The following is a 23,433-nucleotide window of genomic DNA, read 5'->3' as shown; positions in this document are numbered from 1 at the left end:
GCATTTGGGAATTTGCATCCAGCTCCTTCCAGTGTCACATCCTTTGTGCTCTTCACTCAAACCACGAGGCCACCTCAGTGCGGCCCCAGAAGTCCAGTGCACGAATACTGGGGTCCTTTCAAATACTAGTTCATTGCTTCCCAGAGCAGGCTGTCACCTAAACACATAATTAAACTCTTTTTCAGAGGTCAATTCTCCATCCCCGGGCAGTTCAGGATTTCTCTCTGCACAGAAGGGACCACACACACACACATGAAGCCCAGGCAGTCTTTTGCTTCCCTCTGGCTTTCCAGCTCCCAGACAGCTTAGTCCAACGCTCCAGAAAATCCCTCTGTCCAACTCCTGCTCTCACTGTGGAGCCATGGAGCAGAGCAGCCATAAAAACAGTTTTTCCTGGGCTTTGCAACATCCTGAGGCAGGACTGGAACCCTGGATGGCTCCTTCCCTTCAGAGATATTGGGGATTTCATCCAACAGCAATTCCAGAGGCAGAGGGCCAGGCCTCCTGCAGCACCAGCATCCACAACCCCAGTTTTCCTGGGCTGGAAACGCTGTCAGTACCAATGACAGCACCCTGGCACCACAGATCCCTTTCTTAGAAACACTCTACAGCCTCCAAGTGCTGGCAGCATCCCTCAGAGCTGATGAGAATTCCTGAAAATGGATCAGCATTACCTGTCCACGCCAGATTCAGCTGGAACTTGGAGAGGAAAGGGAAACACAGGAATTTGAGTTTTCGTGCTATTGTGAAAAACGAGCCTGTGTTAAATCAGAGTAGCAACCAGCTTCAGTGAGATTAGGAGCACTGAAATGCCCAGGTGCCAAATTCTCTCAGATTCAGAGTGTAGCACAGTATTTACATCCTTCAGGACAATATCCCAGGGTACAACACAACTTCTACATCCATCAGGACAATATTTCAAGGTATAAGAGAGTTTTTATGTCCTTCAGGGTGTAACAGAGTTTTTACGTCCATCAGGACAATATCCCAGGGTGTAACATGGTTTTTAGATCCATCAGGACAATATCTCAGGGTGTAGCACAGTTTTTACATCCATCAGGACAACATCCCGGGGTGTAACATGGTTTTTAGATCCATCAGGATAATATTTCAAGGTATAACACAGTTTTTATGTCCATCAGGACAATATCTTGGGGTGTAGCACAGCTTTTACATCCATCAGGATAATATTTCAAGGTATAACACAGTTTTTATGTCCATCAGGACAATATCTCGGGGTGTAGCACAGCTTTTACATCCATCAGGACAATATTTCAAGGTATAACACAGTTTTTATGCCCATCAGGATAATATTTCAAGGTATAACACAGTTTTTATGCCCATCAGGACAATATCCCGGGGTGTACAGCTCTGTCTGTGAGCTGAAACTCATCCCTGTGCTCTGGGTGACCACTCTGAACCCCACTGAGAGCCTTAAAGCCCAACAGCCTCCAGGCTGTTCCTCATCCCAGCCTCCTCTGGGGTGCACATTCTGGTTTATTCCTCAAGCAATGACCACCCTGCCCTCACACGGGGCTGCAGCAGAGCACAGCCTGGCAGACCCAGGCTTCCAGAGCTGGTGACTGAACCACCAGAGCATCTTCTCCCAACTCCCTGATCCATGCAAGGGGTCTGCACTTCACAGGACATTTGATTTGTGCAGTGCTGCTGCCTGACAGCAGCTCAACATCTGGATCCCTGCCTGCCTGAGCAGGGGCTCCTTGCTCCAACCTAAACAGGGGTTTGCCATGGTGCTGAGAGCACCCCAGGGCTCAGCTCTGCTCAGCACCTCCCTGAGCCTCCTGCTCCCAGGCTGCACCTCCAGCCAAGCTGCAGTTGGGCCCATGACACGGATTTTCCAAATTAAAATAAGAGAATTACTCAGATGACTGAGGCTGGTTGGTATTTGAACCCCTCCCACTGTTTAATGAGGCTCCCTCTGACCAGCATGGCTGAGAGCAATGGAAACACTCAGCTCCTGCTGTGGGTTTTATTACTGCTGACGTTATGATGATGGGGTTTTTTTACCATTTTGGAAGTCAGTTCTGTTTCTGGCTCCTTCTCCACAATAACCTGAGACTTGCTGATGCTCCACTCCTTCCTCTTGAGTTTGCTAATCCTGTTGTCACCATCGTCTTTCACAGGCAGCTCCTCAGCTCTGGAAGATGTGGATATTCTCCTCTCCAAGAGAGGCTCCAGGGTAGATCTGTGGCCCAAGAGAGTGAGAAAAACATGAAACACGAGTCCATCAGACATGGAAAGGGCTCTTTGTTAAAAAGCTGTGATCTCTTAGTTTGTGTAAGGGATTACTGTGAAAAAGTGAGGCAGGACCACGGATTGTTCAGTGGGATTTGTGCTGTTACCCCTGGAACTCTGAGTATGATGTGGTTTTTGTCCAAGGTAAAGTGGGATCTGCTTGCAGAGGGAGCCAGAGCTGCAGTTCCTGCTCAGCCATGAGTCCCACTGACCTGCACCAAACCACCTGAACTCGGGTTATCCCAGCTGTAAAGTCACTGCACACACAAGTGACATCAGGGGATGTGCCCAGGTGTGGCAGCTCCTTCCCACACCACAGGTGCAGCTGCAAACAGGGTGAAACACATGCTGTGTGCCTTATTCACCTCTTGGCTGACCAAAATAAACCCCTTTGTGGTGCCTCACTCCCCTGTTTTCCTGGGAAACACACAGAGTGGGCACCTGGAATGCACTGGGGATAACTGTGCTCCCGAGGCAGCAGCTGGGACTCAGTTCCCACTGTTTGTGCTCCAAAGCCCTGCCTGTAAAATGGAACAGCAACACTGACCTCCAGTAACATTTTAAATGTACTTCCATGCAGTAAATCTTGATTTTCAGAGCACCTGATTGTGGATGCGACAGTTGATTCAGAGAGAGAGAGAGTGAAGCCACAAAAACTTTCCCAGGAATTGTTCTGGGGAGTTTTGAGAAGGCTCAGAGAAAGAATTAAAGCAATCTTGCAGCTGGTGCTTTGAACAGTTGTTTTCTCATGAGATGTTTACCAAAGGGTGTTTTCTTAATTAGCCAGTGGTGCGAGGGGTGTTGATTAAATGACCAATCAGGTGCACCTGTATCAGAACAGTCTACACAAGAATTGAGTCTCTAATAAAATAGATCAGCCTTCTGAAGAGACCCAGAGTCTGTGTGTCACCTCACTCCCGCTCCTGACCAACGGTGACCCCTGCTCCTCTCTAGGGCACAGCCCTGCTCCTGTCTAAGGCATGGCCCTGATCCCCTCCTTGGCACAGCCCTGATCCCCCTCTGGGGCACGGCCCTGCTCCCCTCCTTGGCACGGCCCTGATCCCCCTCCGGGGCATGGCCCCTGATCCCCTCTGGGGCACGGCCCCTGATCCCCTCCGGGGCACGGCCCCTGCTCCTCTCCGGGGCACGGCCCCTGCTCCCCTCCGGGGCACGGCCCCTGCTCCCCTCCGGGGCACGGCCCCTGCTCCCCTCCTTGGCATGGCCCCTGATCCCCCTCCGGGGCATGGCCCCTGATCCCCTCTGGGGCACGGCCCCTGATCCCCTCCTTGGCACGGCCCTGATCCCCCTCCGGGGCATGGCCCCTGCTCCCCTCCTTGGCACGGCCCTGATCCCCTCCGGGGCACGGCCCTGATCCCCCTCCGGGGCACGGCCCCTGCTCCCTCCTTGGCACGGCCCCTGCTCCACTCCTTGGCACGGCCCCTGCTCCCCTCCTTGGCACGGCCCCTGCTCCCCTCCTTGGCATGGCCCTGCTCCCCTCCGGGGCACGGCCCCTGATCCCCTCCTTGGCACGGCCCCTGCTCCCCTCCTTGGCACGGCCCCTGCTCCCCTCCGGGGCACGGCCCCTGCTCCCCTCCTTGGCATGGCCCTGCTCCCCTCCGGGGCACGGCCCCTGATCCCCTCCTTGGCACGGCCCCTGATCCCCTCCTTGGCACGGCCCCTGCTCCCCTCTGGGGCACGGCCCCTGATCCCCTCTGGGGCACGGCCCCTGATCCCCTCTGGGGCACGGCCCCTGCTCCCCTCCTTGGCACGGCCCCTGCTCCCCTCCGGGGCACGGCCCCTGCTCCCCTCCTTGGCACGGCCCTGATCCCCCTCCGGGGCACGGCCCTGATCCCCTCCTTGGCACGGCCCTGATCCCCTCCTTGGCACAGCCCTGATCCCCTCCTTGGCATGGCCCCTGCTCCTCTCCTTGGCACGGCCCCTGCTCCCCTCCTTGGCACGGCCCCTGCTCCCCTCCTTGGCACGGCCCCTGCTCCCCTCTGGGGCACGGCCCCTGATCCCCTCCTTGGCACAGCCCCTGATCCCCTCTGGGGCACGGCCCCTGATCCCCTCTTGGGCACGGCCCCTGCTCCCCTCCGGGGCACGGCCCTGATCCCCTCCTTGGCACGGCCCCTGCTCCCCTCCGGGGCACGGCCCTGATCCCCTCCGGGGCACGGCCCTGCTCCCCTCCTTGGCACGGCCCTGCTCCCCTCCTTGGCATGGCCCCTGCTCCCCTCCGGGGCACGGGCCCTGATCCCCTCCTTGGCATGGCCCTGATCCCCTCCTTGGCATGGCCCTGATCCCCCCCTTGGCACGGCCCTGCTCCCCTCCGGGGCACGGCCCTGCTCCCCTCCGGGGCACGGCCCTGATCCCCTCCGGGGCACGGCCCTGATCCCCTCCGGGGCACGGCCCTGATCCCCTCCTTGGCACAGCCCCTGCTCCCCTCTGGGGCACGGCCCTGCTCCCCTCCTTGGCACGGCCCCTGATCCCCCTCCGGGGCACGGCCCTGCTCCCCTCTGGGGCACGGCCATGCTCCCCTCCTTGGCACGGCCCTGCTCCCCTCCTTGGCACGGCCCTGCTCCCCTCCTTGGCACGGCCCCTGCTCCTCTCCTTGGCACGGCCCCTGCTCCCCTCCTTGGCACGGCCCCTGCTCCCCTCCTTGGCACGGCCCTGCTCCCCTCTGGGGCACGGCCCCTGATCCCCTCCTTGGCACAGCCCCTGATCCCCTCTGGGGCACGGCCCCTGATCCCCTCTGGGGCACGGCCCCTGATCCCCTCTGGGGCACGGCCCCTGCTCCCCTCCGGGGCACGGCCCTGATCCCCTCCTTGGCACGGCCCCTGCTCCCCTCCGGGGCACGGCCCTGATCCCCTCCGGGGCACGGCCCTGCTCCCCTCCTTGGCACGGCCCTGCTCCCCTCCTTGGCATGGCCCCTGCTCCCCTCCGGGGCACGGGCCCTGATCCCCTCCTTGGCATGGCCCTGATCCCCTCCTTGGCATGGCCCTGATCCCCTCCTTGGCACGGCCCTGCTCCCCTCCGGGGCACGGCCCTGCTCCCCTCCGGGGCACGGCCCTGATCCCCTCCTTGGCATGGCCCTGCTCCCCTCCTTGGCACGGCCCTGCTCCCCTCCTTGGCATGGCCCTGCTCCCCTCCGGGGCACGGCCCCCGCTGTGGTCACTGCCAGTCACTGACCCGTCGGAGCCCGGCCTGGAGGAAGTGCTCTCGGACGAGGTGGACGAGGTGGAGGCCACGGACGAGGCCACGGAGGTGACCGAGAGCCTCCTGAGGGTGGAGGACATGATGTAGGGCAGCACCACCGAGCCCGACCTGCTGGGCTTCCTCTCGGTCAGCGCCGGGGGCTGCAGGGACGGGAACACCGTGAGAAAGCAGCAGCAGCAGATCTGCAGCAAGCCTGGGGCCGTGCACAGGGACCTGGCCAGGCTGGGTCCCCGGGAACACGAGGGTTAACAGCACCAAGGGTCCTGCACTTGGGCCACAACCCCCAGGCTGGGGACAGAGCTGCTGGACACAAAAGGACCTGGGGGGACTGATGGACGCAGCTGGACACGAGCCCAGGTGTGCCCACGTGGCCAGAAGGGCCAAAGGGATCAGGAGCAGAGTGGCCAGCAGGACCAGGGCAGGGACTGTCCCCTGGGCAATCGGGGAGGCCACACCTCCAGTTCTGGGTCCCCCGGTTTAGGAAGGACATGGAGGGGCTGGGGGGAGTCCAGGGAAGGGAACAGAGCTGGGGAAGAGGCTGGAGCACCAGGAGAGGCTGAGGGAGCTGGGAAGGGGCTCAGCCTGGAGAAAAGGGGGATCAGGGGGGACCTTGTGGCTCTGCACAGCTCCTGACAGGAGGGGACAGCCAGGGGGATTTGGGATCTTATCCCAGGGAACAGGGACAGGAGCAGAGGGAACGGCCTCAGGCTGGGCCAGGGCAGGCTCAGGGTGGGCATCAGCAGGAATTTCCCCATGGAAAGGGTGCTCAGGCCTTGGAACTGCCCGGGGAGGGTTGGAGTGCCCATCCCTGGAGGTGTCCAAGGAACACCTGGATGTGGCACTCAGAGCTCTGGGCTGGGGACAGCGGGGGGACAGGGCACAGCTGGGACTCCATGGTCTCAAAGCTGTTTCCCAACCCTGATGATTCTGGGATTCTGTGACACCACCTCACACCCACCCATGGGTGGAAAAGGGGGAGATGCGTTCCTCTGGGGCAAAACACGGAAAAAGCAGGTTCCCTCACCAGAGTTATGACCCCGTAGTGCTTCTCCACCTTCCTCCTGAGCTCCTTGAAGCAGGCTGTGAGCCTCTCGTGCAGGGGCTTCAGCTGCTCCGTCAGCTTCTCGCCGTGGATCCGGATCCCCTCTGCCAGGAGAGGCATCTGAGGGAGGGTGGGAGGAAGGAGCAGAATGAGCTGCAGGAGCACAAACCAGCCCTCCTGCTCCCCAGAGCGTCAGTTAAACAGCTCAGATAAAAATAAAGGATTTAAATCAACGTGTTTTGTGTTTGCAGAGGGGGAAATAAACAGTGACACAGCAAGGGAGCTCAGCTGCTGCCTCAGAGCTGCTGGCAGTGAGGGAATTTCAGTGCTGGAGCTCCAGGTGTTGAACAGACATCAGTGTTTTCCCCAGGCCAGGCTGGATGGGATTTGGAGCACCCTGGGATGGTGGGAGGTGTCACTGCCCATGGCAGGGGTGGCACTGGATGGGCCCTTCCCACCTAAAGCACTCCAGGGTTCCCTCTTCCCCACTCCCCCAGTGCCTCCATATTCCCAATTCCATACCTGTATAGCGATTTGTTGCTTGAGCAGCTCAATTTTGTCTTGATCTTCAGGATGTTCTTGGAGATATTTCTCTGTGAAGAAGGCCTGGAAGCACAGAGAGAAGGTGACACAGGTGACACAGACACTGCTTCCTCAGGCAGCTCTGAGGGGGAGATCCTTTAAAAGCAATTCACTGCCATTTTTCCTCATATTAAACACAAATTTTGCTGGCACCAAGCTGAGGGACAAAGAACCAGGGTTATTTGTTCCTTTAAAAGCAATTCACTGCCATTTTCCTCATATTAAACCCAAATTTTGCTGGCACCAAGCTGAGGGACAAAGAACCAGGGTTATTTGTTGGGAAAAGGGAACAAACCCCACTTTTTTATTTAAAAAATTACAGTTTTGTTTCTAGCAAAACACAAGAAAAAGAAGTTACTGCATCAGGAAGGTTTTGCTCAGCCCTGATCCCCTTCTCACAGCACTGATTTGAATAACTGAGGTTCCATCAATTCTACTTCTCACTTAAATGTGAGTGGCAGACCCAAACCCTCAAGTTCTGACTTCAAAAAGCCTCTATTTTTCAGCAGTCAGTGCCCCACAGCACACAAGGCCAGCTGCCCCAAGGAGAGCAAAGCAGCTCCTGCTGTAATTTCCTTATTTCAGCCCTTAAATCTCTCGTTTTCACCTGGGGCTGGTTACAAAGATTCAGTAGAAATAAAGACCATGCTGGGATTTGGGCTCCCAGCTTCCTTCAACAAAGCCCCTTTAGTCTCCAGTTCTCCTGGGTTTACCTTTAATCAGCAGAATCTGGTCTTGGTTTGAAGGTGAACAAACACAAATCCGTTTTCCTGGACCGAAAACTTAAATTTGTGCCAATTGCCATGATGTATTCCATTAAAAGGGATCGCAATTCCTGCTCAGAATAACTTTTTTTTTTTGTAGATAAACCCCCTAATAAGTTTTTCATTTGTCTCTCTGAGCTATTTCAGCCTCTGAGTATATTTTTTTTTACTTCTGTAAGACTGGACTGTGGTACAAGTTTATAGGGCTGGGGGGTTGATCCTGAACAGGATGGAGGTGAGCCTGGGAAAGGGCTGCTGGGTTGGTCCCAGAGGATTTTCCTTGAAAGTGCTTAATTATTGCAAGAGGAAAGATGTTAAAAACCCCAACTTTGGGTTTTGGCTACAATGAAACAATTAAAACTCAGATTTTAGCCGCCCACAAAAGCCAAATGTTCTGCACTGATCTGCAGCTGAAATAGGAAAATATGAACCAGAAATGAGTATTTCCAGATGTGGCTGCAGAGATTTTGTGTTTTCTAGTTTTAACTGCTTTCCCACTTTTGTAATTCTAAACTTGATGTCAACCTTAATTCATAAAATGGGAGGATTCAGGGCCAAATTCAGCCCTGGCAAAGCATCCAAACTCCTCTGGAATCAGCAGAGTTAGACCCAGATCAATCAGCCCCTCTCCCAGTTAACGTGTGCACCTCATTTCATGGGACTGGGACACAGCTGAGGAGAATTAAATGTGTTTTACCACATTCCACCCTCGTTGTGGAAACAAGCGGTGCATTTTGTGCTGGGAATTTCATCACTAGGTGGAGGGAATCAACAGCTTAAGTTAAACATCACAAAAAAGAACAACCTACACTGCTCAAGTGAAGTCAGCTGAGTAAACCTGTACAGGAAATGCTGCTTTTTTCCCTGAATTATTTGCTCTGTAGCAAGACTCCAAAGACACAGAGGCTGCTGGCAAGAGAAAGCCTCTTTTGCCTTCTCATCCCCTATTAATGCAGGGGAGGAACGCCAGGTTTTGGCTTTTCTCTGTTGCCCAGAATGCCCAAGCACCTCTGTGCCCCACAAGGCAGGAGCAGGTTCTTATCCCACTGCAAAGGAGGCCCAGAAGAGCTGGATCCTCCCCTGGCCCTGAGAGCACTAAACCTGAGCCCTCCCACGCTGCAGCCAGTGCAAAGCTCTGCTCTTGGTCCTCTCCTCCTCCCGGCTGAGCTGTGCACACACAGAGCCCCGACAGGGCCGGGTCTGTGCCAGCTGGAACTGGAACTGGAACTGCCAGCTCCCACCTGGGCTTGCACACTGCAGGTCACAGGTCACAGAGTCACAGTCACAGGGTCACAGGGTCAAGGGTCACAGTCACAGGGTCACAGGGTCACAGGTCACAGAGTCACAGTCACAGGGTCACAGTCACAGGGTCACAGGGTCACAGGTCACAGGGTCACAGGTCACAGGGTCACAGTCACAGGGTCACAGTCACAGGGTCACAGGGTCACAGTCACAGGGTCACAGAGTCAGGGTCACAGAGTCAGGGTCACAGGGTCACAGGGTCACAGGGTCACAGGTCACAGGGTCACTGAGGCATAGGTCACAGGTCACAGGGTCACAGAGTCACAGGGTCACAGAGTCACGGGTCACAGGGTGACAGAGTCACAGGGTCATGGGTCACAGGGTCACAGAGTGACAGAGTGACAGAGTGACAGAGTGACAGAGTGACAGGGTCACAGGGTCACAGGGTCACAAGGTCACAGGGTGACCGAGGCATAGGTCACAGGGTCACAGGGTGACAGAGTCACAGGTCACAGGGTCACAGGGTCACAGGTCACAGGGTCACTGAGGCATAGGTCACAGGGTCACAGAGTCAAGGGTCACAGGGTCACAGGTCACAGGGTCACCGAGGCATAGGTCACAGGTCACAGAGTCACAGAGTCACAGGGTCACTGAGGCATAGGTCACAGGGTCACAGAGTCACAGAGGCATAGGTCACAGAGTCACAGGGTCACAGGGTCACTGAGGCATAGGTCACAGGTCACAGAGTCACAGGGTCACTGAGGCATAGGTCACAGGGTCACAGAGTCACAGATGCATAGGTCACAGAGTCACAGGGTCACAGGGTCACTGAGGCATAGGTCACAGGTCACAGAGTCACAGGTCACAGGGTCACAGAGGCATAGGTCACAGGTCACAGGGTCACGGGTCACAGGTCACAGGGTCACAGAGGCATAGGTCACAGGGTCACTGAGGCATAGGTCACAGGGTCACAGAGTCACAGGGTCACAGAGGCATAGGTCACAGGTCACAGAGTCACAGGGTCACAGAGGCATAGGTCACAGGTCACAGGGTCACGGGTCACAGGTCACAGAGTCACAGAGGCATAGGTCACAGGTCACAGAGTCACAGGTCACAGGGTCACAGGGTCCTGCAGTGCTTTGGGCTGGAAGGGACTTCAGGGATCAAGCACTGCCAGGGATCCAGGGGCAGCCCCAGTTCCTCAGGGAATTCCCTCCCAGCCCCTCCCAGGGAACAATTCCTTCCCAACATCCCATCCATCCCTGCCCTCTGGCAGTGGGAGCCGTTCCCTGTGTCCTGTCCCTCCATCCCTTGCCCCCAGTCCCTCTCCAGCTCTCCTGGAGCCCCTTCGGGCTCTGAGCTCTCCCTGGAGCCTTCCCCTCCCCAGGTGGACACCCCCAGCTGTCCCAGCCCTGCAGAGGGGCTCCAAAGACCTTTTCATAGTTGGTGTAGCCCCCCATGACGGCGGGGTCCACGATGCCGTTGAGCAGCATGGACAGGGGGTGCACGGGCAGGCTCCGGTCCCACGTGTGCTGCTGGACTATGTTGGTGATCTTCTCATTGGTGAGCTCCATGGTTTCTATGGCATTCTCCAGGGGGCTGATCTCCTCCTGAGGGACAGGAGAAACAGAATGAGCCTTCTTCAGAGTCGCAGAATAAACCTTTCAAAACCCTCATGCAATTTTTAGGGATAAATCCTTCCCTGGGAGGGTGGGGAGGGGCTGGGATGGAATTCCCAGAGAAGCTGTGGCTGCCCCTGGATCCCTGGAAGTGTCCAAGGCCAGGCTGGAGCAGCCTGGGACAGTGGAAGGTGTCCCTGCCCATGGACTGGATGATTTTAAGGTCTTCCTAACCCAAACCATTCCGGGATTCCATGGTTCTGTGATTTATTCCTCTCCACTCAGTAAGAAACTAAGTAATTTGCTTTTATCTGTGCCACGTCCAACAGTGGAAGGACTGGCATTCCCAAGTGCTCCAAGGCTTTATTCCATGAGGGACTGGAGAGGAGGAGATGCAGCCCCCGTGGAGAACTCACCGTTGTGACCTGTTTGACCTCAAACCACTTGAGGATGCCTGGAAATGAATAAGCTGTCGTGTACGTTGTCCTTTCTATCCACATGTTCTGGTCAGAGAAGGAAAAAAAGATATCTGAGATGTGAGGGAAATGTTGGGACTCAACTCAAGTCTCTCCTGCGAGGAAGGAGGCTTCCAGAACAAGCTGGCAGAACTCCACAGCCATTCCCACCTCCCCTCACTGGGATGGAGCTCTGGTGAGGCTGGGCTCCCACAGCACCACATCCATGGATTCTGATGGATGCTGAATGTTCAAACTCCAGCTATGGAGCCCCTTGACATCACCCCCAACCTCAGGTGCAGACTGCAATGCCCTTTGTGTCTCCTACTTTTTCCTTCCCAACCTCCGTGGCCACAAGAGAGGGAAAAGGCGACAGTTTGGTCAAAGTGCCACCAACAAACCAAACCAAAGGCAAAGGACTCACAGCAAACTCGTTGTCTGGATCTTTCTCTCCTTTCCTGACAGGTCTGGAGTGAGTGAATTGCTGCACCTCGTTGGCTCTGTAGTAGCTGGGAAGAAGCAGAGTAAAAAAAGTGATTTTCCTCACCTCCCATCCTCCTCACTCAACTGTTCAAGTGTTTCCTCACAGTTTGTGGGGAGGAATTGACACAATTTACACGAAGATACAAAGGCACAGCACCCTGTGCCCAAGCTAGTGGGGAAAACACACACAAAATGTCGAGGGAAAAGAAAAATAAATTACTTTAAGATCTGTTCAGGAACAGGCTTGTCTTTGTAATTAGGTGGCAGGTTCATCACAGGCTTCACAATGAAGCACTGCACATCTGAGCAGCACTGGTTAAGGATGAAAAGCTAGGAATCCTTTTGGGAAAACAGGAGAGGGAGAGAAATACCCTTCCTCTTTCCATTGTCAGACTTTTCCACAAATCCCTGTGCTCTCGTTAAGCATTTTTCTTCAAACCTGGCTAATTCATCACTAATCACACGCATTCTGTTGCATCTTGCAGTTTTTAGGCTCCTTGTGAATTAAAAACCCCAAAAGAAAAGGATTTTACAAATAATAATCCCAGAATGGTTTGGGTTGGAAAGGACCCTGAAATTCATCCAGTGCCAGCCCCTGCCATGGACAGGGACACCTTCCACTACTCCAGGGTGCTCCAGCCTGGCCTTGGACACTTCCAGGTGCTGAAATTCCCTGAAAATGCTTGGGAATCCTTGGCACCACCAATTCCTACTTTGGGAGACAAGAAAAAGGGCAGCAAGGTTCTGCAGGAGGTTCTGAGGATGCGTCTGCCTCTTCTCTCAGCCCACAGTTATTTATCTGAGGCTGCTGCTCCTTCCCTCCCACTTTTCAGATTCATGAAGCCAACTGAACAAAGGCATTGCTTCACACTCAGCTTCTGCACCTGTGAATAATGACACACATTAAAAAGATCTTAGCAATTGTATCCCCAAGCACAACAGCTTATCATGTTCCTCCAAAATTCTGCTTCAAGAACTGTGCTGAGGCTTTACAGGAGCAAAAACCTGGCTGGAAAAGCAAGGCTTAGGCAATCTGAGCCCATTAGGAGATGATTTCTGTGAATCCCCTGCCCTCTGAAGTGGCAGTGTTTCAGTGGGGGGTTGAGGCAGCCCCCACAAGCCCTTTAATTCACTGGGGCAGCTCTGAAGAGCATTTTGAGAGCCAGAGCAAAGTCAGCCTGCCTGCAGTGAGGAGCCAGCTGGCCCCCAGGCAAAGCTGAGCCCCAAAGCACAGTGCCAGGCTGGATCAGGCTGTGAGCCCAGCTGAGGAGCTGTGTGTCCCAGGAGAGCCCGTCAGCTTGGGCTGCGTGCCCTGCTGAGCCCCTGCACAGCTCCCTGTGCTCAGCTGGTGGCACTGGGCTGCTCTGGGGTGCAGGGAACCCCTGAGGCTCAGCACAGCTCACCTGGTAGCCCCAGCACATCACTACCAAAAGAAGGACGAGGTATTTTGTCGTAGAAGAGCAAAAAACCAGCCTGAAGACATAAAAAAGAGCCTGAGGCAAAGGCGGGTAAAGGAGCGTGAAAGTAAAACCAACCCCAGAAGCAGCAAGGTCTGCCTAACACAACAGAGATCTGGGCACTCCTCCTCTCAGGAGGTGTTTGTGGGAGTCCAAGGAGAACCTGTCCCAAATCCAAGCCCTGCAGCTGCTCCCTTCATCCCAGGGCTGTGCCAGAGTCCCGGAACCCAACACCCCCAAACCTTGGGGACGGTTCAGATCTGCATCCAAATTCTGCAGCTCGGGTTCATCCCGAGCCAGAAACATCAGAACAAACACAAACAGATGCAAAGGAAGCAGCTGAAACAAAGCAGCAACAGAAGAGGCATTTTTGATACCAAGTTTGATCTTGAAGGGATTTTAATTTCCTATGTGGATTCAGTGCTTGGCAGGAGGATTGCACAGGAAGCATCTGCTATCACTGCCTGGGCTGGGCCTTTGTGCACAGGGTTTGAGGGCCAAAATGGACCTTCAGATTCTTCAGCCTGGCCTGGCGAGCACAGGCTGGGAGCCCAGAATTTGGTTTTCCTGGCATGCATCCTCCAGGAGCCACTGACTGAAGTCACTGGCAGCAGTCTGGAGCATCTCCACTGGCTCACACTCACAATTCAGAGGATCTTAAGCCTGGTGGGGAGCTTGAGACACAGCTTGGAGTCCCACCAGCAAGGGGGGAAAATAAGAATTAAAAAATAGTAAGGGCTCTGCACCTAACAACTTTTAGTGACATAATCACTTCACACGTCTTACAAAGGGACTTTCAGGGGAAAAAACACACACACCCCAGCACTTCATAAATGCTAAGGGACTGCAAGGAAGAAGGGAGTACCCTTCACTTCTCACCCTACTTTCACAGCCTGCATTTCCCATCTTTCACCCAGAAATACCCAACTGGGTCCCACCATGGCCAGAGCAGCCAGCACCACCTGAGTGAGAACACAGGAAATCCTCCCTGCAGTCTGTTCCTCACCCTGACAGCAACCTGTTTAACTCTGACAGCCTCAAACAGCCTTTAAATCCACCCTCACAACTCTGGATAGCCCCATTTTCATGCCCAGTGCCTGCCTCCACACCCCCCTGAAGCAAGAACCCCCTCACTTCTCACGACTGCTGGTCGCCAGCTGTGTTGTTGCAGGGAACAGGGAGCTCTGGGGTGTGCCAAGATGCCCCAAACCCAAAAGATACACTGTTTGGGGGAAGCCTTGATCTCCTCTGCTGGAGGGGCTGTGCTGGTCATCTTCTCAGCACTGGGGAACTGGGTCAGCAGCTTCAGGTTAAAATCCTCCCTCCGCTCGTACTCTTTGCCACGGTAGATGAAAATCTTATTCTGTGGGCAGGAGAAGAAAAAGGGAATTAAAATTCAACAAAGCAGAGCTTTCCAACCCCCACCCCGAGCTGGTTTATGGGAAGGGTCGATCCCAGCTGGACAGAAGAGGTGAAGGAAGGAACACAGGCAGGAATGAGGGCACAGCACCTGCTGGGAGCCAGGCCTGGCAAGGGGAACCTCAGATTTGTCTAAAAAATCCATTGCTCCACAGAGAATCATCAACTAGGGTTGGAAAGGAGCTTTTAAAGGCCACCTGCAATGAGCAGGGATGCCCTCACACAGGTGCTGCTGTCCACAAACACATCCCAGAGTCACCGGGCTGCTCACACCTCCCAGCACGCCCAGCTTCAGCACAGCAACCTCAGCCAGGAGCTGATCTTTAGGAGCAGAATAAATGTGCCAGGAAGTTCTTAAATACAGGCACCTGCCAGCCCTGGTGTGAGTTCCCTGAGGGATGTCCCTGGGCACAGGTGAGAATTTCACCTCAGTCCCATTCCGGACCACCACCACCCACAAGGTCTAGCCCTGGCAGCTCTGCTCTGCACACCCAACACCAGACCATGGCCAATCATTTTTCCACCTGGCAGTAGTTTCAGGAAGGGATGGATTCCAAAACGTGGCCTGGAGTTGAAAGCCCTCCATGCCATCTCCTCACACAGAACTTAACATTCTTCTCTTTTTTTAAGCTTGGCTTCCATTGAAGACCAGAACTTCAAAGAGCTCCAGTCTGAGTAGGTAAAATGGCCCTGAATTTTAAATAACAGGAATATTTTCACCCTGGATCTGAGTCATTCCTGTCCTCCACAGATCCAGCAGTGCTCTGCAGCTGTCTTAAATAAGAAGCACCTTTACACTTGAATTCTTCTGTGTGGGACAAACTCTCCCTGACCACTGAAATAATCCCTGTCCTGAAAATTTGGTTGGTTGAGGCTGAAGAGCAATGGGATAATTTCTTCACAGGCTGAACATTTTCTAACAGCAACAATCACATTTCAGAGGGAGCACAAACACAGAAGGCAAATTCTGCTTAAATCCACAGAAGAACTTAACACTCATCTAAAAAACCTATTGTAACACCCAGACTCCACTCGAGCTGGAACACACAAAATTTCACCTCTGACTTGATTCTTTTTAGACACAGAAATGCTCTGAAACACTCCTGGGATTTACATCTGTCAGTCCCACTGAAAGGAAAAGGACTTTGGCACCGAATTTTCTTGGAAGCTCTGCAAAAGTTGTGACTTTTAGGGTCTCCAGCAGTGGAGAAGCTGAGTGGGGAAGGATCCTTACCCTCAGGAAAGAGGGAAAACCCTGTCCATAGTATCCAACAGCAAAGTACTCAGGCTGAGGTCTCATGGCCTTCATGATGTTCTCATAAAAAGTAGCTCTTTTTTTCTGGAAAAGAAAACAGCAGCACACTTTCACTTTGGAGGACTCCAGGACATTGCCAGCTCACGTTCCCAGGGACAATTCCTGATCTGTGAGCTCTGCCCTCAGAACACACTTCACAACTGCTTTTTGATGCAGTCCCTCATCCTTATCCATTTACTTGATTAAATATTTGCTTTGTCTGGGGCAGAACCAACTTCATTTCCTGGTCTGCAGACATGAGAACAATGCCACGGCTTTAGGATTCCAGAAGGATATTTGAAATCCTTCACTGTGGGAAAACAAATGAAATACAAATATATTCTGAAAGAGAACAGACACAAATGGTGACAAATGTCAGAGAACTGGCAGAAATAAAACTGGGCAGATGATTCTGCTGTGAAAGAACACAAAGACCATCTGGTTCCATCCTTAACCACTAAAAAGCAGAATTCAGAGCCAAGAGGATTCTCTAGCTCTGTGCTCATGCCCAGCACTTTTACCACAGAAAAAACCAAGGTGATGAGATTTATGGAGCCTGAAAATACACCCTGGATGTTACTTCATTTGGTTAAGACCAAGAATTCTAAACATCTGCAAATGGTATTATCATGCTAATTAGGAGGTGAAAAGACACTATGAAAATATTTATTCTACTACTAACCTTTACAAAGCCACGGGGTTAAGTTGGTTTGTTTGTCTTTAACATACATTTATTTTAGGCTTATCCTGCTTGAACAGTATTAATTTAAGCAGTCAGCAGCCTGCTGGATATGGAGGGAAAAAGCCTTACCAGGAGATTACCAAGTCCCTCGTAGTCAAAGACCTTGTTTTCATACATGTCAGCCAGCTCCTTGCTCAGCTGAATGGCTTTTTCCCACATCTCCACAGAGGATGAGGACAGGCAGGAGGGGGAAGAAGAGCACAGGCAACATGAAAGACTCAGTTAAAAGCCTTCATTAGCACAGATAGGTAAACAAAAACGCAGCTGATTTTAATTCAGGCACTACTTTCATGCTCTGCCAGGTTTCCCTCAGACTCTGCTGTGCTTTTTTTTTTTTTTTTTTTTTTTTTGCAGGGATTATTACATTCATACAGATCTTGTGATTTGGAGATCTGAGAGTGATTTACAAAGCCAGGTCTCCACTGAGATCCTGACAGGACAAACTGGGGCACTGGAAGGAGGAAGGACAGGTCTGAACAGCAGAGAGAAGCCCAGGTGGTCTTCTCCTCCAGCAGCACTGGGATGGGGGTTCCTTGGGTTTGTCTCATCATGGAATCATGGAATTTGGGTGGAAAGGGACCTCAAAGCCCAGTGCCACCCCTGCCATGGGCAGGAACACCTCCCACTATCCCAGGCTGCTCCAGCCTGGACACTTCCAGGGATCCAGGGGCAGCCACAGCTCCTCTGGGCATTCCATCCCAGCCCCTCACAGGGAGGAATTCCCTCCCAAGATCCCATCGAAACTTCCCTTATTTCAGCTCAAAGCCATTCAGCCCTGGCAGAACCCTCTCTCCAAGGTGCAGCTCCCAGGGTCAGTGCCAGCCAGGGAAGCCTCTCTCCCTGCAAGCCCAGAAACCTGACAGGAGCCGCTCCCAGGGGAAGGAAGGAAAACACCTGCCCTGTTCCCATCTACCCAGAACCCTGACCAGCTTCACCTTCCAGACACCCTTTGGCCAACACAGAAATGGGATTTAAATGTATCCAGACAAACACGTGCCCTGCTGATGGCAGTATTGGGATCCCTGTCAAGATCCCAGCCAGGTGTGGAACCACATCTGCTTTTCTCCTTTTAACCAACTCCAGCCTGCCCCCAGAATTTACCAGTGAGGAAATCCTAAATGCTCACCGAAGTGAACTTGCCAAGGCAGGGTTTGCTGCAGGAACAGGGTGAGACACTCACCTTGCCCCTGTCGAAGAAGGAGATGATCTCCTGGTAGAGTTTCTCCTTGAGCTCCTGCTGGGAGTACACGCAGTAAGAGTCCCTCTGCAGCAGGTGAGGGACACAGGGCTTCTCTGACCACTGGGACAGGGAAAAAGGCAAAGGTGAAACAACTGGAACATTCCAGATCAATCCTTACAGGGTGACTCAAAACAAATCCCTCATGGAGGCAAAGGAAGTTTGGCAGGGATATAAACATGAGACATTCTCTCCCAGCTCCCCTGCAGCAGGAGGATGCAACGAGGTGATGCTAATAATGATTTTTCTTTTATCATTATTATTTGATTATATCACTTATTTTATATATTTTACACGATACCATTATATAGGTATATCATATGTGATTATTTATATCTCATTATATCATTATATATATAACCATATCATTTCATATATATATCATTATATATATCATAGTTATTTTGCTGTGGAATCCCCAAGACTGTGAAGCCCCTCAATGACCACTGGTACCTAATGATTCCCATTAAAAGCAGAAAAACAAGTGCTTTGGTCATTCTGAGGTGTCTGTGCCTCAAGAAATCCCAAACCCTGGCATACCTGGAGCAGCTCAGCGTGCAGGAGCAGGGTGTAGGCAGCCTCTGTGAAGTTCTCACAGTCTGTGTGCAGGTCCCTGAGTTTGTACAGATACCTGAGCAAAGCAAAAGCAATTCCTTGGTGTGAAAGACTCCTGAATCCAAGGGAGCTCCAGGGCAACAAAGGCTGCTTCAGGCCCAAGGACATGGCCTACCTGATGTAAATGTCCTCTCGCTTCTTCTCCTTGTAAAAATTCTGCCAACAAGAGGAAAAAGTCAAACACTGGCAATGCAGAGCACCACAGATTTGCAGAATCATCTCTAGGCAAGTAACCCGAGCAGCAGTTTTAGGAATTTCAGGGATATTTGCTGTTGTTTTGGCTGCTCAGGTGGATCCATCCCTGGGACCATCCCTTCATACCAGGGGGGCACCAGTGCCTCCAAAAAAGGGGCAAACCAGAGAAATCACTTGTCTAAAGTTATACAGGCTCTTTGCAGGGGAACAGGGATGCCAGCCATCAGCCAGGCATCTTCTCTGCCTGTGTTCCAGGGTTCCAGACTGGGAGGATCAGCCAAGGACTTGATTCTGGACTGTCCATCTTTCTGTGATTACAGCTCCAGAGCCTGACTTGAGCACATCATTAACCAAAAATGGCATGAGGAACTCATTGAAATCCTCCCCTAGATCAAAAATGATTCCAAGGGGGTCTAGAAAAGACCAGGAGAGGTGTCCCCAGCCCAGGGGACATTCCCCCAGCCCAGGGGAGGAGTCCCCAGCCCAGGGGAGGTGTCCCCAGCCCAGGGGAGGTGTCCCCAGCCCAGGATCGGGGTCCCCAGCCCAGGGGACGTGTCTCAGCTCAGGGGAGCTGTCCCAGCCCAGGGGACGTGTCCCAGCCCAGGGGAGCTGTCCCCAGCCCAGGGGACGTGTCCCCATCCCTGGATCGGGGTCCCCAGCTCAGGGGAGCTGTCCCCTGCCCAGGGGACGTGTCCCAGCCCAGGGGAGGTGTCCCCAGCCCAGGGGAGGTGTCCCCATCCCTGGATCGGGGTCTCCAGCTCAGGGGAGGTGTCCCCAGCGCAGGATCGGGGTCCCCAGCCCAGGGGAGGTGTCCCCAGCCCAGGGGAGGTGTCCCCATCCCTGGATCGGGGTCCCCAGCCCAGGGGACGTGTCCCAGCCCAGGGGAGGTGTCCCCATCCCTGGATCGGGGTCTCCAGCCCAGGGGAGCTGTCCCCAGCCCAGGGGACATGTCCCAGCCGTACCAGCACGTTGACGGTGCAGCTCATGCGGTTCTCCTTGCTCTCGTCGTGCATGATGGTCCTGTAGTCCAGCAGGTTCTCCAGGAGGCTGCTGACCAGCAGGGCAAACACCTCTCCCGGGGCTGACAGGTACTTGTGCTTCCTGCAGTGCTCCAGCAGCCTGCAGGGACACGGGGCAACGCTCAACTGTGCCTCCGAGTGCTGCTCAATGGGATTTTGGTGTGAACTACCCAAAACCTCCAACCTTTCCCTGGATGGACAGTCAGTGCTGGACACACACACCCGAGACAGCCAACTCAGGCAGGGCAGGACAGCACTTGCTGGTCAAAAAAATTGAGTTTTTGTTGTTAAAAACTCCAATTTTGCTTTAACTTTGAGACTGCTCTTCCACTTGCAGCCCCCTCCCCAGTTTGGCAGCCAACTCTGAATTCCATCTCCAGTTTAGGGCAGTTAAAAGTGCAAATAAACCCCTCATCTTTTGGACAATCAGCCCCAGAACACCTGCACAGCACTAAGATCGCTGCAGCTGCACCAGCTTCCTGTTCACTGGAACAATTAATGAATTAGGGCTTCTTTGTATTAGAAAAGCAGCCCAATAAAGCGTGGAAAAATATATAAAACGAGCCTCCAGGTGCTTTATAAAACTCACAGTTTCTCCAGCAGGACCTTGTACTGCTCATCCCCTCGGCCCCCCTCCACCTCCTGGTCCAGCCTGGTGATCAGCTCGTTTTCAAACTGGAAAGGCAAAACAAAAACAAAAATCCAGTCAAGCAGAGAGCAGCTCTCAGGAGCAGGGGCTGGCACCACAAACAGCCTGGGGGGCTCCTGAGCCTCCCCACCAGCACACGCCGCGTTTGCAGGCCAAGGCCAGGCTGTTCTCAGTGCTGGGGCAGAATAAAAGGAGGAAAAATGCAAAAGGCAGGACTGGAGCAAGGAAATGCAGGTCCTCCCTCTCTCACCCCACACAGCAACGCTCTGCTGTAATTAAGGGACCAAATAATCCTAATATTTGACTGCCCAGCAGCTTTCTGCAGGGTCACGTACAGCCAAAAGTCTGCCTCGGGGGATTGATGTTGTTATTGCAAAGGTAAATAAACAGCTGAAATGATCTTTTAGACCCTCTGAGGGTCTCCAAACTGCTTCCTAGTTTAGAGGTGAGCATTGACACCTCTGCAAATGCAGGGAAGGGTGAAAAAAGGGGAATTCAGGGATTATCAAATCATGGAAAGGCTCACTCAGGACAGAACTGGCAAGTCCTGAACCCTACAAACCAGAGGGACTTGACAAGGGGTTTGGCACAATTTTGGGTGGGGATTTTATTGTTTTGTTTGAATATTCTATTTTTCTTTTGCCCGATGGACAATGTGGAACATTGGTGAAGATTACAGTATTGTGTATATATTGCAAATACATGTATTATAGTGTATTTATATACACATATTATTTTAAATAGATATTATTTTAGAGTCATATATAATGAATACACAACTACATTGTGTATAACACTGTATATATAATATTATATATGAAATTATAGTCTTTTACATATTGTATATATATATCATATTGTATTGTATTTAATATCTATATATTTATAATATCTATATAATATATATTTAGACATTATATATAATACATAGATTATATATAATATGTATATATTATAATATCTATATACAATAATAGATAATATACATATATATTTAATAGCTATATATTATATTAACTGTATTGTTATATATATTGGTTATATAAGGCATCCCTTACCATGTGGAAGTTCCCGTTCCCACTGAAGTTGAACTCACACTGCATCATGTCAAAAAAGATGGGAATTGTTGCTTTCCTCAGCTCAGGCTCTGGAACCAGGGTCACCTCCAGGATGGGCCCCACCATTGCTGGGATGAATTTTATTTTGTGGGGACCTGCAAGAAATTGAGGGTCAAATACATCGAGTGGCAGGATTTGGATTTCCCAATGTTTAAGCACATTGTTCACACAACAAACACTCTGCTCAGAATTTATGTGGATGGCACTTAAGGAAGAATTAACAGGTTACAGATCCAAAATTCAGGAATAGCCCAAGGAAATAATAAAACTGAATTGTAAATCACAAAAAAAGGCTCGCTGAAAAATCTTTTCAAGGTAGAACATCCTTTAGAGGGAATCTAAGAAATTATCTCAGCAGCTGATGTGAGGAGAAAATCAGCTTTTCCAAGTTATTCACAGGAAAAAAGAGTTTTTTGTGTGCTGAAACAGTGAACTATAAGTGCATTTCCCCACATTAAACATGTGCAGCTTTTCTAAGGAAATAAAGGATTTGAAAGCCAGCTTGAGAGCTGGAATAAAGATAATTCTTTAGCTGGAACTCACCCAGGTTATACCACATATCCCTGATTTTGAAGCCAATTTCCTTCCTCATGTCCCCATACCTAGAAGAAGTATTAAAAGGAAGAGATGAGAAAGGCCCAAGCACCGAAACGATCCTTGGAATGCTGCTGAAGAAGTGAATGGCAAAGCCACAAATGGCCATGGCTCACTCTGACAGGGCACTGCAGATTGCTGAGAGCAGAATTTCCTGGGAATTCAGATTTCCTGAAAGCTGCAGCCCTCCTGCTTCCTGCAATTCCACCCCACTTTGGTTGGCTTTGGGGGTTTTTTCCTAAAGCTTTAACCTCTGACATCAAGGCAATGCAAAAAGATTTCATTATCAGGCTTCTTCAAGTCACTTCTGCAGAAAAAAGGGGACAAATCGTAACAAAAGTCTGTGTCAAGATGCTCAGAGAAAAAAACAGGCACCCAATTCCAAGGAAATGAAGAGGTAAAAGATGCTCAGTCACTAAAAATTGCTGGTTTGGGGCTATGAATGGCTCTGAAAAGAAGAAAAGTAAAAGGTGGAGGACTAAAAAGCTGGAGTGCTTTTAGGATTCCTCTGACCTACCTTCCATAATTGCATAAGGGAATTTTGGGAATCGTGACAACCTTTCCATTACAGACCTTCCAGTGGAGAGACTCCTGGCAAGGTGCTGCAACAGCTCAAGGTCTGCCTGACCAAACTTCCAAGAGCCCTAATTTACAGCCCTGACATCTTGTCCTGGCCATCCCTTTATCACAGTGCCTTTATCAGCATTTCCACAGCACCTCCTCCCACCCTGGGGCTGCGTGGGGGTGTCTGGAACAGCCCACACGGAGCAAAAAAGGGCCTGAAATGGGAACTCACTTCTTGATGATTTTGTTGCGTTTGGCCTGGGAGAAGGTCTCCAGTTGGAGGGACTCGTGAGTGAGGAAGGCCACTGCCAAATGGAAATAGTTATTCCAGAGCTGGGGGAGAGAAAGGAGATTAGAATGGGAGGATAGCAAAGGAAAAGCAACAACAGCCCCCAAAAAAGCTGCCCAGGCCCAAATGCAGAGCTCCCTCCACGAGGAGGGGAACCACGACGAGCCACAGCCTGCTAACAGTGGGATATAGCTGTTCTATCAGGTCTGGGATAAACAAGAAAATCCAGAAAGAACAGGACAATCACCTGGAGTTCAAAATTAGTCTGATCCAGGAAGAAGCGGTTGAGGACGGAGGTGAATTGGTTCACTGCCCGGAGAAAAACCCTAAAGAGATAAAACATCAAATAAAGGTGGTTCTGTAAACAAAATCAATGACATTGCAGCCCCAGGTTTACAGCTCCTATGTGCAAGCTCAGGAACAGCAAGAGGTGCTCCCAAAAAAGGCAGGAATTCCTTTAAATCAGGGAATATTCAGGCAAAGTTAACCCTTGGTTTAACAGCCTCAAGTTGCATCGGGGAGGCTCAGGTTGGATATCAGGGAAAATTTCCTCTCTGGAAGAGTGGTTAAGCATTGTCCAGTTCT

At 52.0% G+C, this 23,433-nt stretch overlaps 1 protein-coding gene across 5 annotated transcripts in view; it reads right to left on the bottom strand.

The window, feature by feature from the left end:
* DOCK5 (dedicator of cytokinesis 5) overlaps nucleotides 1-23,433 on the bottom strand; it is a 78,528-nt gene that overhangs the window by 5,832 nt on the left and 49,263 nt on the right. For 4 of the 5 annotated variants that reach the window (XM_068174589.1, XM_068174590.1, XM_068174587.1 and 1 more), the window contains exons 30-49: nucleotides 23,096-23,174; nucleotides 22,792-22,892; nucleotides 21,945-22,003; nucleotides 21,342-21,496; nucleotides 20,224-20,309; nucleotides 19,578-19,734; nucleotides 18,536-18,576; nucleotides 18,346-18,436; nucleotides 17,749-17,868; nucleotides 16,638-16,727; nucleotides 15,767-15,871; nucleotides 14,335-14,476; nucleotides 11,877-11,958; nucleotides 11,598-11,682; nucleotides 11,135-11,221; nucleotides 10,533-10,709; nucleotides 7,034-7,117; nucleotides 6,494-6,631; nucleotides 5,443-5,609; nucleotides 2,029-2,206 (exon numbers count right to left, since the gene is read on the bottom strand). In XM_068174589.1, coding sequence (XP_068030690.1) covers nucleotides 2,029-2,206; nucleotides 5,443-5,609; nucleotides 6,494-6,631; nucleotides 7,034-7,117; nucleotides 10,533-10,709; nucleotides 11,135-11,221; nucleotides 11,598-11,682; nucleotides 11,877-11,958; nucleotides 14,335-14,476; nucleotides 15,767-15,871; nucleotides 16,638-16,727; nucleotides 17,749-17,868; nucleotides 18,346-18,436; nucleotides 18,536-18,576; nucleotides 19,578-19,734; nucleotides 20,224-20,309; nucleotides 21,342-21,496; nucleotides 21,945-22,003; nucleotides 22,792-22,892; nucleotides 23,096-23,174 — 2,224 coding nt within the window. Of the gene's footprint in view, nucleotides 1-2,028; nucleotides 2,207-5,442; nucleotides 5,610-6,493; nucleotides 6,632-7,033; nucleotides 7,118-10,527; nucleotides 10,710-11,134; nucleotides 11,222-11,597; nucleotides 11,683-11,876; nucleotides 11,959-14,334; nucleotides 14,477-15,766; nucleotides 15,872-16,637; nucleotides 16,728-17,748; nucleotides 17,869-18,345; nucleotides 18,437-18,535; nucleotides 18,577-19,577; nucleotides 19,735-20,223; nucleotides 20,310-21,341; nucleotides 21,497-21,944; nucleotides 22,004-22,791; nucleotides 22,893-23,095; nucleotides 23,175-23,433 lie in introns of those variants that run through there. The other variant, XR_010993910.1, reaches the window with a different exon arrangement.

This window comes from Anomalospiza imberbis, chromosome 28 (genome assembly GCF_031753505.1).
Source record: "Anomalospiza imberbis isolate Cuckoo-Finch-1a 21T00152 chromosome 28, ASM3175350v1, whole genome shotgun sequence".
Classification (NCBI taxonomy): domain Eukaryota; kingdom Metazoa; phylum Chordata; class Aves; order Passeriformes; family Viduidae; genus Anomalospiza; species Anomalospiza imberbis.
Note: the sequence above shows the minus strand (reverse complement) of the source record. Positions and strands in the feature narration are given on the sequence as shown.